The sequence below is a fragment of the Macaca fascicularis genome, chromosome 8 (assembly GCF_037993035.2).
Source record: "Macaca fascicularis isolate 582-1 chromosome 8, T2T-MFA8v1.1".
Lineage (NCBI taxonomy): Eukaryota > Metazoa > Chordata > Mammalia > Primates > Cercopithecidae > Macaca > Macaca fascicularis.
In genome coordinates, this window is record NC_088382.1 from 35,976,192 (window position 1) to 35,989,821 (window position 13,630).

Below are 13,630 nucleotides of genomic sequence, written 5' to 3' on the forward strand. Positions count from 1 at the left end.
AGCCCTCCCACGTCCAATACAAAACATGCAATCACGTAAGTGCTGTTCAGTTTTTTCATTTTAATATTGTGCCAACAACTGTAATTTTTCTTCACTTAGCACAGTTTCTCATTAAATCTTAAGCCTAATCCAGAATTTAAAACTTGCTATATTTTAAAAATCTTGAAGTGAAACGTTTGTTACTCTTCTAATAATTATTAAAACCCCAAGCCTTGAAGGAACACTGCATCCTCCCTAATTGTCTAGTGGATCATTCTTGCCTTCTAGTTCTAAGCAAATTATATCTTTTTTTTTTCTTTTTTTTTTTTTTTTTTGTAATTAGGATCTTTTAGGTGTTTTAAATTAGTACTGGATCTTATCAGAAAGAAAATCTCTGACATCTATGATTTTGATAACTTTCCTCCTCCTTTGGGATGGTGACTTTATTCATACATTAAAGCAAGCCAGAATCTTGAGGGAAGAATTGGAGAGTATATTTTACATCCAAAATATTTCAAACCTTTCTTGTTAAATGAAACTTTTTCTTTTTAAAAATCCTGTTTGTAAAACATCTATAGCACTAAAAATAATCACCACTGAGAATTTAAACACAGACGTATTATACTAGGTCGTATGATAATACATTGTTCACTAGACCACTTGAATAGAAACAGAAGACATAAAAATACTGCATTGGCTCATCATGGTCCTGTCTATGAAGCCAGTTCATAGTTTCCATATGGTCTATCTGTCTAGAGCTAAGCATTGCTGAAGCTTGAGCCACGTCATTGAAAATCAGCTTTATCCCTGACTAAAGACATGACTCAGAAACACCACAAGCCTGGAAGTTTCCAAGCAGTCTCTCTGGTCACCTAATCTGCTGTTGTCTTCTTGGGAGTTGAAGTAGAAGATTTTACAACAAGTCTCTTGTCTCTCTGCTTAGAACAAGGTGTTTTGAATGGATTAAACATATTAGCAGTGAAACACTTCTCTGAGGAGAGGTTTCCGGATTGCTTGGACCTCCTCCTGGGGATTGTGTGGCAATTTCAGTGGTAGTTCTTATCTTTTATATTTTTTTCTCTACAGTAATTTAAAATTTATTCTGTGGAAAAAATAGTTACTATTCCAGATTATATAAAGATGAGAAAAGAATCATTCCATTTTGTACCCTCTGATGCTTTATGTGGTCCTGTGGTTCAAAGAAACAAGATACATGAAATCGAACATGAAATTGTCCAGTTTTCCTCTTGCATCTTTTCTTTATTCTTATATATCTGTTCTTCTGAACAGCTTCAGTGGAGAAGTACTTTGGAAGATGTTGATGTGATTTTTTTTAATCTAAAAATCATTTTATATCAGGCTGTGCTTGTAAGTCCAAAATGTTGTCCAGTGGACAGATGTGCCTTCATCTGGAGGGGATTAGAGTTTTAAACTACAAATTTTGGTGAACAGTCTTATGTCCTTTCACTTCAACTCTCTGGACAATAAATTTATTTATAACATGAAGTTAATATGTTCTCCAAATTTCTTCCCAGGGAGTCAGTGAAATTAAATGAGTTCATTTCTGCTAAAGTACTTTTAACTCTGGGGAAGCAAAATTTATTTTTCCTTATAATAAAAAGTAAATGGTAGTATTACGTTCTCTCAGTAGACATTGGAAAAATATATACACCTGTTTTAACAGACTGTGTTATCATGTTTAATTTCTTTCTTTTTTTTTTTTTTTTTTTTTGAGACGGAGTTTCACTCTTGTTGCCCAGGCTAGAGTGCATTGGTGCAGTCTCAGCTCACTGAAACCTCTGCCTCCCAGGTTCAAGCAATTCTTCTGCTTCAGCCTCCCAAGTAGCAGGGATTACAGGCATGCACTACCACGCCCAGCTAATTTTTTGTATTTAGTAGAGATGGGGTTTCACCATGTTAGTCAGGCTGGCCTTGAACTCCTGACTTCAGGTGATCCACCCACTTTGGCCTCCCAAAGTGCTGGAATTACAGGCATGAGCCACCACGCCTGGCCCATGTTTAATTTCTAATTCTTTATTTAAGAGTAGCAGTTTTATTTGGTTTGTTGGGACCACCAACTATCTTTATAACTTTTCTTTGATAGATCATTTAATATTTCTGATCGTTAGTTTCCTTATAATGTAAAAACAATAAAAAACGAACTTAATTTGGAAAGATGGAAGGTGTCTATAAACATAGACTTTTATAATTTTGTATAATGAACGTTTATGAAGCCATGTAGGGCCTTATTATAGTATACATTATTATAAGAGACAAGCGTGAAAAACATAACCATAGGAGACAAAATCACAACAAATATAATACATTAAGTTTGATAAATGAAATATTTATCAAACTTAATTGATAATATATATTATGTAAATGAAATATTTATCACATTATGCCCGAGGTCGCAATTTTTTAAATTTTTGCAATCAGACCTTGGCGATGACCTTGAGCAGTAGGATATTAAAAACTCCCACATGCTTAGTATTCCAATAATGGGACACTAGGCATAAATGAGTTAGCATTTGTTTATAGAACAGCTATTTGCCAGGCATTTTTTAAAACACAGAGAAAATGTAAGGAATGGTGTCTGATCTCTGGGAACTCAGTCTGTTTAAGAAAATGAAATTGCTAAAATAGAAAATCAATAAATGAATATATGCCAAATGGTACAATGCTGACTATTAAGGTAATACAAATTTAAAGAAGGTAAAGAAAAGACTGAAATAAGTTAATGAAGACTTTTTAAATATAATGATCATTTATAGAGTCTTTCCTTTATACCAGGAAGGCATTGTGGTTGTAAGAATTCTTTCTCTGAGACACGGTAACATGCAGCTTAATTCTAGGAAGTAAAACAAACAAATGAATGAAATAAAAGAACTAAGTTATCTGGCCACTGCACCCCAGCCTGGACGACAGAGCAAGACTCCGTCTCAAAAAAAAAAAAAAAAGGAACTAAGTTAAACAGTGGAGCCACTTAATGACCTCTGAAGGTCCAGCAGAGGACTTTGGGTATATTAATAGCTAATAGGGAGTCATAGTAACTTCTGGAGCAGGAGAGTGGCACCATAGACATAGCAGATGTTTAGGGAAGCGAGTCTTCCATACAGGCTAGAAGAAATCTGGGGACTAAGTAAGATGGGAAGAAAAAAGTCAAAGACATCAAAGGCACTAGCTAAGGTTAACATTTTATAAAATACTGACATAATGATGCTGATGATAGTAACTTTTATAATATGTATTAGTAGCTGGATTAACATAATTAAACAAGGGGGCAACGGTACAAACTCATAGTTGTGTCCTGCAGTCTCATCATCATGGCTGCAGAAAGAGAAATTTGGAAGAAATAAACAGGATATATACTGGGTTAGGACTTCCCGTCCATAAGAACACACTGCTAACTCCCATCCCAGCCTAGAAGAGTTCTTTCTTGAGAATCAGTGTTACACTTGCCTGTAATACTTCTCTGTTCTTGAATATTGTAACATTTAACAGATACAGACAGTATTTGTGAGAGCAAGTGGTGGGACTCATGTGGCTCTAGATAATGCACTCTTCAGACAACTGTGTCTTCTATTTCTTTCATGTGCTCATGTATCTAGAATCCTACACTGTGCTTATGAGGAATTTATTAACTCATTTAGCCTTTAAATCACTGAGGTACAGTTGAAGAAAATTCTTTAGTTTTTATAGGATTCAATTCAGGTGTAGTTTTGCCTAAAATCAGGTGCATTGACTAAGTGTTCTGAATAGCTTCGTTCCTCTCTTATAAAAATCAGCTGGGCAGCTATATACATTTATTGAGCTCCTATGAGACAGGCTCTGTGCTCATGCTACTTATAAAGTAGTGAACAAAACCATACTGGTCTTTGCCTGATGGAGTCTATAGGCTACTGAAAGTAACCATCATGTTTCATATAATTAATTGAATTATAAATCACAGGTTTGCCAAGTGCTATGAAGGGTATTAAGTGAGCTAAGGGAAGGTACAATGAAAGACCTAGTCAGAGGCTGACTCTGCTCCGTGGAAAAAAGAATAAAAAAAGAGTATGCAGTCATACTCTTGAGATGTATACAGAGTCAATTTAAAATATTTCATTGTGCGTATATACCACATTTTCTTAGTCCATTCTTCTGTTGGTGAACACTTACATTGATTTTATAACTTGGCTATGGTGAATAGTGGATTTTTTATAACTTGGCTATTGTGAATAGTGGATTTTATAACTTGGCTATTGTGAATAGTGGATGAATATTTTAGCTAGATTGATTTAATTATTCCACGTTGTATTCATAAATCATAATATCACTTTCTACCCCATAAATATATACAAGTACAAATTGTCAATTTACAGGAAAATGAATACACAATTTTGAAATATTTATATTGAATGATTTAAGGTAAAAGTGAATATTTAGATATTTTATCACAGAATGAGGCTGGTGAAGTGGATAGAGCTGTAAAGCCCCTCAGAACCCCTAAGCTGTTTGACAAGACAAGGAAACTTCCTCCAGAGAGGAAAACCAAACCACAAATTAGCAGTCGATATGTCATTGTGTCACAATGACATGGAGATGTATGGGATGTAGATTGATCCCATAGCCGATGAAATTTTTTCACTCCCAACTTAAGGATTCATCATGTAGAGTAAACATGGGCAAGAGTTTTAGTCTGCAGATGAGCATTTCAGAGCAAGCTGTGCAAACAGAGATTTGGGAAGGGCACCAAAGTTCAAACAAGAAGTTAATTCACAAACACTGCCACCCTCATTATTGGGATTGTATGTCCTGGACATTGAAAAACATCATTTGAAAAGCCAGGACAACTTAGGTTTTTGTTTTGTTTTGTTTTTTTCTCAGCATTTACCCATGAGTCTAGTGTGACCAATCTGTATCCTCTTATCTCATGGATTGGAAACTAGTCCCCAGATTACCATTAAAAAGAAAATGGAGGATATATACTGTCTGAACAGTGGTGGGGAGATATAGGTTGGATCTGAAGGAAACATTACTGGAACATTTTATATTTAATATTTTCTTTAATGATGTTAAAGAGGGCATTCCCTTGGGGAAATAAATGTCTTTTGCAGATGATGCTAGAAAGAACACTAAAACACAAATTAGAAAAGCATATACAAATCTTGAGAAACTTCACTTAAAGGTAGATAACAGAATGAGGTTCATCTTGGAAAAATGCAGACTAATAGTAACAATACATTTGGGAAAGAATAATCTACAACACAGATACTCAGCCAGTGAGTGGGCGAGTTCTAGACAGAATGCTAAGCTGGCTAAGAGGTGAGAAAAGTCCGTGTTTGCAACACAATACTGTAGGAAAACAGACCAGCACAGTTGGAGCTGGCGTAGACACTGCCACCTCGAGTTTACAAACAGAGAGAGCAAAGACTTTGGTGTGTGATGCTTACTCACCAATATTCCTTGAGAGAGATGTGTTGACATTTCCATCATTTAATATTTGTAAACATAGACATCAAATAATTTCAAATACCACAGCTAGTATTGAGCAAAAGCAGACAGATAACAGGGAGTTTTCATTTTTTGACAAGGTATTTTTTAAATTGTCCAAATATTTCACTGTGGTGATGACTAGAGAGAGAGGAAATATCAGCTGTATTTTTTTTTCTTCTTGTTCCTGATCAAGGGAGGGTTTGATGAAAATGAAGCTGAGAAAAAAAGAGAAAGGATGTCTAAGGATGGTTTATAAATTGACCATAAATATGTGGTTTATAAAATTAACAAACCCTAGCCAGAAGTTTCTTGGGGTCTGTGAATATCTCTGAATATGTCTAGAATCTCCACCAAGAAAAAATGGAAAATAATTTATTCAATTGAAATATAAAAGATACACCAAGCATTAAATTTATTTCAAAATACATGCATCTATGATTGATTACATAGTAAGCATATCAGGATATTAACAGTGTATTGAAGTTATTATTAACCACAGTTTTCATTATACTGGTGCTGGGCAGAATTTTGGTTAGTAGAATGCACTGCTTTATTGAATTCGAAGTAAACCGGTATTTCACCAACAGTATTTAAATTCAAGATAACAGACTCACTGTTAAAGAATCAAAGAGTCTTTTCCAAACTGCAAACGTTATGTTAAAGGATTTTATTCGCGGGAGGGAGTCTGTGAGAAGGATACTGGGAGTTTCTGTAAAAATTATTTGAGGGCAGGCATGGCAGCTCATGCCTATAATCCCAGCACTTTGGGAGGCCAAGGCAGGTGGATCACCTGAGGTCAGGAGTTCGACATCTGCCTGACCAACATGGCGAAACCCCGTCTCTACTGAAAATACAAAAATTAGCTGGATGTGGTGGTGCATGCCTGTAATCTCAGCTACTGAGAGACTGAGGCAGGAGAATTGCTTAAATCTAGGAGGTGGAGATTGCAATGAGCCGAGATCTTGCCACTGTACTCCAGCCTGGGTGACACAGCAAGACTCTGTCTCAAAAAAATAAAAAATAAATAAATATCTGGGAGTCCACAGAGGAGAGTGTATCATAAACTATAAAAATAACAGACAGATGTTCAAGATTGACCTGTGCTTGGCAAATCAATTAACTGTATGAAAATCTTTCTTTTTTTTTTTTTTTTTTTTTTGAGATGGAGTCTCCTTCTTTCACCCAGGCTGGTGTGCAGTGTCACAGTCTCTGCTCACTGCAACCTCTGCTTCCCAGGTTCAAGCAATTTTCCTGCCTCAGCTTCCCAAGTAGCTGGGATTACAGGCACCCGCCACCATGCCCAGCTAATTTTTGTATTTTTGATAGAGACAGTCACCATGTTGGCCAGGCTGGCCCCGAACTCCTCACCTCAAGTGATAAGCCCACCTTGGCTTCCCAAAGTGCTGGGATTACAGGTGTTAGCCACCACACCCTGTCTGAAAGTTTTGTTTGATAAAATTGTTGATCAGATACGGACACTGTGGTCTGATCTTAAGTTCATTTTCACAGACATTTTGTGAGAGCCCATTATGAGCCAGGCACTGTGCTAGGCATGAGAGATACAAAATGATCAGAATGTGATCACTGACAGAATGTGATCAATGTGTCGCAGATCATCACAATACAGATAAGTGCAGTGAACGAGGTCAGGATAGGGTACAATGCAAAAGCCAAGGAAAGAATTCTCCCCAGAGCATAGAAGTGGGTGATGGGGAGGTGGAGGGCAGGGAAAGAGTGATGCCTAAGTTCAGAAAAAAAAACTGAATTTTCACCCCATTAATAACAAATATAGAACAAACATGATCATATTAAGAGCAAATACTAAAATTTTTTAAAACTCTGATTTCCATCTTCTAATATTACTGATTAATGAAACAAATGGTATATACATATATATATACACACACACATACACACACACACACACATATATATTTAAAGCTACAACAAGTACTTGTTATTCAGATCCTTAGATTATTCTCAGACATAAAATTCTTGGAATTTGCTCAAACTCGTGCCAAAGCTTATTGTTGAAAATCAGCTTTGATTTACTATTATTCTTATCATCCAGGAAAGTGATGGATTGAATGTTTAACATACAATGTTGATAATAGAAATGTATCAGAAGCTGGTCTCCCTAGTCTGTTAGGAGTAATTCCATAGAATTTCACAGAGCTTATAGATCAACTGGGTTTTCATTTGCATGTGCTTTCTCTACACAATCAATGCAGTGTGCAGTTTGCTTATGCAGAAACTATCTCAGTTTCTGCTTTTCCTTTCCATCTCATTTGGCAACAAATTTAGATGTCTCTGAAGTCTACATCCTTTTGCTGCTGAACACTTGAGTTGCTTAGGCACTTGCAATTTGTTTTACCTCAACAATTGTCTTAAAAATCCATTTTATCAAAAAGGATTTTTAGAAGTCCTTGAGTTCTATCGTCCCTGACTGGTAATGCATTCAGAAGAAATGATGTTGGGGTTTTCTAGCAGTGATTCCATGTGTTAGGATAAGTATCGTTTCCCAGAACCTTAGTGGAAAAAGAAGTCTTTGATAATCACTTAATTACAGTGAGGCCTGGTAAAGCCAAATAGCTTGTCCATGGCCAAACAGCAAGATACCACAGTGCCGAAAGACGGCCTTTGCTTCCCTTTTCCCAGTTCAGGGTACCTTACATCTTGAACTTTAATCTACATCCACATCTCTTAGGGATTTTGTTAAAATGAAGATTCTTATTCAGTAGTTCTGGGCTATGGCCTGCGTTTACACTAGCACGCTCCTAGGAGATGCTGATGCTGTCAGTTCTGAGTAATAACAGGGTCTTATAACACTAAGAAACAATGATGAGAAAATTCATCTCCCAAATGAAGGTAAATACTAGCAAAAGGATAGTTCTGGTTGAGAAGTAGCTGGTAATTCCAAAAAATGACTTGCATACCTCAAGTAGTTCTAGTGTTACTATACCCAGTTTTCCATATGATTTTATGATAGAGATAAGCCATCATCTCATGCTAGATTCCTAGGAAACATCATGTTAGAAATTCATAATAATCAGAAAATTGATTGGGTAGGATTTCTGACTCACTTTACCTAGTTGTCCTGTGCCCTCTGATCATAGAACTAATTATAAGATGCCTAATGACAATTTCCTTATAAATGCCTTCTCTTAAGGAACTCGTGATTCCTCAGCTATTTGTTAATTTCATGATTCTTACTTACATAAGGGCATTTCCTGCCCTAAGCGACTGTGTGGTGTGTGTGTGTTTCTCTCTTACACATACACACACATACACAGCAGTTCACATATCTTACACCATGTTCTTTTGTTAGAAACAAGTGAATTATTGTGTGCTCAATATGAGAATGTTAACTTTTATCAAGAATGCAAAGAAGCAGGATGAAATGATAATTATTGAATACCTCATTAATTCTAGAAACACCTGCTTTAATTACAGCGTTTGTCTATATGAACTCATAGTCTTGGTTGAGAAACAAATAAAAACCCCATTTACTTCGGAAATGAATTTGTGAAATCAGTTATATGAAAAAACGTTCCCATGTATTTTTTCTTATATACATTCAATAAGAATGTGAAGAAATGGCGTCTTTTTGAGAAATGACCCAACCTCTTTTTTTTTTTTTTTTTTCTTTGAGACAGGGTCTTGCTCTTGTTGCCCAGGCTGGAGTGCAATGGCACGATCTCAGCTCACTGCAATCTCTGCCTACCGGGTTCAAGTGGTTCTCCTGCCTCAGCCTCCTGAGTAGCTGAGATTACAGGCACCCGCCACCACACCTGGCTATTTTTTGTATTTTTAGTAGAGACAGGGTTTCGCCATGTTGGCCAGGCTGGTCTCAAACTCCTGACCTTATGATCTGCCCACCTCAGTCTCCCAACGTGCTAAAATTACAGGTGTGAGCCACCGCACCTGGCCAAGCTTATACTTCTTATTGATGCATTTCTCTAGGTAGCTGTTCCTCTACTCCTTGCAGCAAAAATATTCTAAACAAAAATCATCAGTTTATTTATATGAAGGTGTTTCCAAGAGTTTAAAAGAGCTGTGTCAATATAAGATGTTTGTTGTTTAAGCTTAAATACATATTCACAAGGCAAAAAATCTGGAACTGCTAGTATTTTATCTTGCAGGCCATTTTCATAAAGTAGGAGAATTACATATACCAAGTCATTTGGTGATTTGGCTTGAAGGGAAACCAAAGTACCCCTATATTGGTAACAAAGTACAGTTTTGTTCATATCTCTTTGATGCCAAAAATATAGTATGTATTCTTATTTACTCTGTAGAGAAAAGGGTTGTGTAAAAATCACTAGGTATGAGCTACCAGAGCTAACTTAGGCTCTTTGCATGATAGTTGCTGTATAGATGAACTATTAATAATAATTATAGGCCGGGCGCGGTGGCTCAAGCCTGTAATCCCAGCACTTTGGGAGGCCGAGGCGGGCGGATCACAAGGTCAGGAGATCGAGACCACAGTGAAACCCCGTCTCTACTAAAAAAAAATACAAAAAAAAAATTAGCCGGGCGCGGTGGCGGGCGCCTGTAGTCCCAGCTACTCAGGAGGCTGAGGCAGGAGAATGGCGGGAACCCGGGAGGCGGAGCTTGCAGTGAGCCGAGATCGCGCCACTGCACTCCAGCCTGGGCAACAGCGTGAGACTCCGTCTCAAAAAAAAAACAAAAAACAATACAAAAATAACAATTATGATGATGGATGTTGAGGATTCAAAATGAGGGACTTTCTATCTCTAAGTATATTGCTTCCTAGAACCTTTCAGTGGCCCTTTTTATTCGAGAATGATTCTGGTAAAATCAATCCTATTTAAAATGCTTTAGTTATTAGAGTAACAGCAACAAAAAAAAATGGCAATTATAAAGAACTTCCATATTTAAGCGCAGCCCCATTGCATGACCTTAAGAACAATATTGTATCGAGATTCTAGAATGCTGATAGGTAAATATATATGAGTGAATAACATGTAAATTTTATACAGTTTTAAAAACAGTTTTACCTTAAATGCAAAATGACATGTATTAAGTACTTCTGCATAAGAATAACTGATATAAATTTTTAAATGTATTTATCTTTGATTTGGGATAATACAATTAAGTGAAATTTGTCTTGATAAAAATCTGTTTCTAGTATCTTTGAACATTAAAAACAAGAGTTTATTTGTAATATCTTTTTAAAAAAGAGGGAATGTAGTTTTTCTTGTCAAAAAAATCATTATAATGTGAAAGTACTTGATTTCTATTGTTTAATGACTTAACTTGTAACATAAAACACCCATGAAATGAATTAAAATTGATATAAGTATATAAAAGAAAAAGCTCAAGATAATTTATTGATAAGAGACAGGGATGGAATCATGTTAGCACTTATGAAAACCAGTGTTTTAACATAGTGAGAATCAATGTTCAGTGGCAAACAGGGTCATGCCAAAGGAAAATTGACAGCTCTCTGGGCCTTGCTGCCTCTTATTCCACATTTCAACTTCACTCTGGTTAAATTTCAGTTAACCAATCATTTGAAGACTGAAGCAAACAACAACAAAAATCTGTAACCCACAGTTTTTGTGGGACATGGTTTTCTAAATGTTGTGTCTTTTCTTTTCTTTATATTGCTTGGTACCAGATCATTTTTAGGAATCTCCATATTCCATAGGAGGAAAATTGCCAGTCTGAAAGCTCAGTGTCTTTAGCATTTTTTTTGTTTACCACATTTTTGCCCTCTAGGTGCCAACCTGGATTCACTGGAGCAAGATGTACTGAGAATGTGCCCATGAAAGTCCAAAACCAAGAAAGTATGTTAAAATAATCTGAAATTTGCTTTCTCCCCCAACTACAGCAACAATCACTACCACTTGGTGCTTTTACAGCTCAGTTGCAACTGATTCATTTTGTTCTAATTATGGCTTAACCTCTCAAGGCATAAACTCATTCAATATTACCTATTAACTGTCTCTCAAAGTGGGTCCCTAAGTCATCAATTTACAAGAATGGCCAGCCACGATGGCCCGTGATGCTGACAAACCATTGCAGGCAAGCCAACCGAGAAACATTTTCTTCCAACGTGTGTGACCAAAGCCATCAAATGGAAAACTGAGATGAATAAAACGTCAGATTTCATTTTAAGAAGTTCCCTTTGAAAGAAGGCAACCACTTAAAATGCTGGGATCTTTCCATCATACCAACTTAAGAACTGCATTCTGTCCAAATTTTTAACCATTTGGGGGAAGTGCCAGAGCCTGAAAGCCATAATCAGGGCAAAGATTCAGTTCCTGAGGGTGAACCCACCAAGTTTCAGTCAAATGACACTGAAGGAGCTTCTTTCTAGCATATATTCACCTCTTCTCTTTTTCTCTGTTTTTTCTACCATTGTTTTTTTGTTTCTTCTCTCAGGTGCCCAAATGAGTTTACTGGTGATCGCTGCCAAAACTACGTAATGGCCAGCTTCTACAGTACGTCCACTCCCTTTCTGTCTCTGCCTGAATAGGAGCATGCTCAGTTGGTGCTGCTTTCTTGTTGCTGCATCTCCCCTCAGATTCCACCTAGAGCTAGATGTGTCTTACCAGGTCTAATATTGACTGCCTCTGCCTGTCGCATGAGAACATTAACAAAAGCAATTGTATTACTTCCTCTGTTCGTGACTAGTTGGCTCTGAGATACTAATAGGTGTGTGAGGCTCCGGATGTTTCTGGAATTGATATTGAATGATGTGATACAAATTGATAGTCAATATCAAGCAGTGAAATGATAATAAAGGCATTTCAAAGTCTCACTTTTATTGATAAAATAAAAATCATTCTACTGAACAGTCCCATCTTCTTTATACAATGACCACATCCTGAAAAGGGTGTTGCTAAGCTGTAACCAATATACATTTGAAATGATGGTAAGTTAATTTTGATTCAGAATGTGTTATTTGTCACAAATAAACATAATAAAAGGAGTTCAGATGTTTTTCTTCATTAACCAAAAAGTTTGCATTGAGGCATTTTTTTAAAAAAGCATCAAGTAGGAAAATTAAAAACAAGCATTTCACAGCAAATAAGATATCCTGGCTTCTGTTTACGTTGCTTAGGGAACAAGTAATTCAGGCACTGGTTTAAACAATTATTTACTTATATTAGCATTTCTTTATGTTAGTTTCAAAAGTAATTTAGAATAAAATAGTTACTGTTATTTGCTTTAATATTTATTATTTTGAGATATAATAACTATAGGATAAATATGTGTGTGTGTGTATATATATCTATATGTAACTTAAGGCAAAACTGGGAAATTTGGATAGATGTTTGTGGCTTTATGAAGTTTTGAACATCATTCCTAAAAGACCCAATTCACTTGTACATAATTATATACACCAAACCATGTATTTGTCCTATTGTGAACTGGATTTATAACTTCTGATCCTGGAGCTTTCAAAACAGTGCATTTAAAATGCATATCATGTAGTTATCCATGTAGATGAAAGAATGGCAATTTTTTTTCTGTAAAGGTTCAGAGAGTAAATATTTTAGGATTTGTGGTGGCACCATCACTGTCACAACAACTCAAACCTACTATTGTAGCATGAAAACAGCAGTAAACAATGCATAAAACTGATGTGCATGGGTGTGTTCCATTAAATCTTCATTTACAGAAGCAAAGTGGGCTGGATTTGTCAACCACTGATTTAGATTGTCAACTGCTCATCCTGAAAAATATGTCACATAGCTTACTGCAGTTTAAATTCATCTAACATAAGAAACAGTGATATAAGCTGGTTATTTAGGGGTCCTAAAAGAATCCAATTTACCCTTGTTCTGATGCATGCAGAGAATAAGTTTCTGTAATTCCTGTTAACAGTCATAGAAGTTTCCAGAATAAATTCTATAATGTTTTATGGTAAGATTAGACCCGTAATGTGCAATCATATATTTAGGGAGGTAGTATTTATGTATTTACATAGGCTACATATCAAAGACAACTTCCTAGGCCATTTTCTGTTGTGAAAAGTTTGTAAATTGGCATTGTAAAATTTCCAAACAGCCTTCACTTTATTGACAAACATTTAAATAATATGTATTTAGTAGGGAGAATTTTTCTATCCACAGCTAAAGCAAATAGCTTGATTTAATTTTTAAGTTAATTTTTTAAAGATAGATAGGATAGAAAATAA

General features: G+C 36.0%; 1 protein-coding gene across 24 annotated transcripts in view; it reads left to right on the forward strand.

Annotated features, from left to right (window-relative positions):
• Window positions 1-13,630, forward strand: part of NRG1 (neuregulin 1) — a 1,138,773-nt gene that overhangs the window by 1,101,793 nt on the left and 23,350 nt on the right. For 17 of the 24 annotated variants that reach the window (XM_045399022.3, XM_015454748.4, XM_045399023.3 and 14 more), the window contains one exon: window positions 11,869-11,927. In XM_045399022.3, the coding sequence (XP_045254957.1) occupies window positions 11,869-11,927 (59 nt within the window). Of the gene's footprint in view, window positions 1-11,202; window positions 11,271-11,868; window positions 12,416-13,630 lie in introns of those variants that run through there. The other 7 variants (XM_065519067.2, XM_045399020.3, XM_005563029.5 and 4 more) reach the window with 2 other exon arrangements.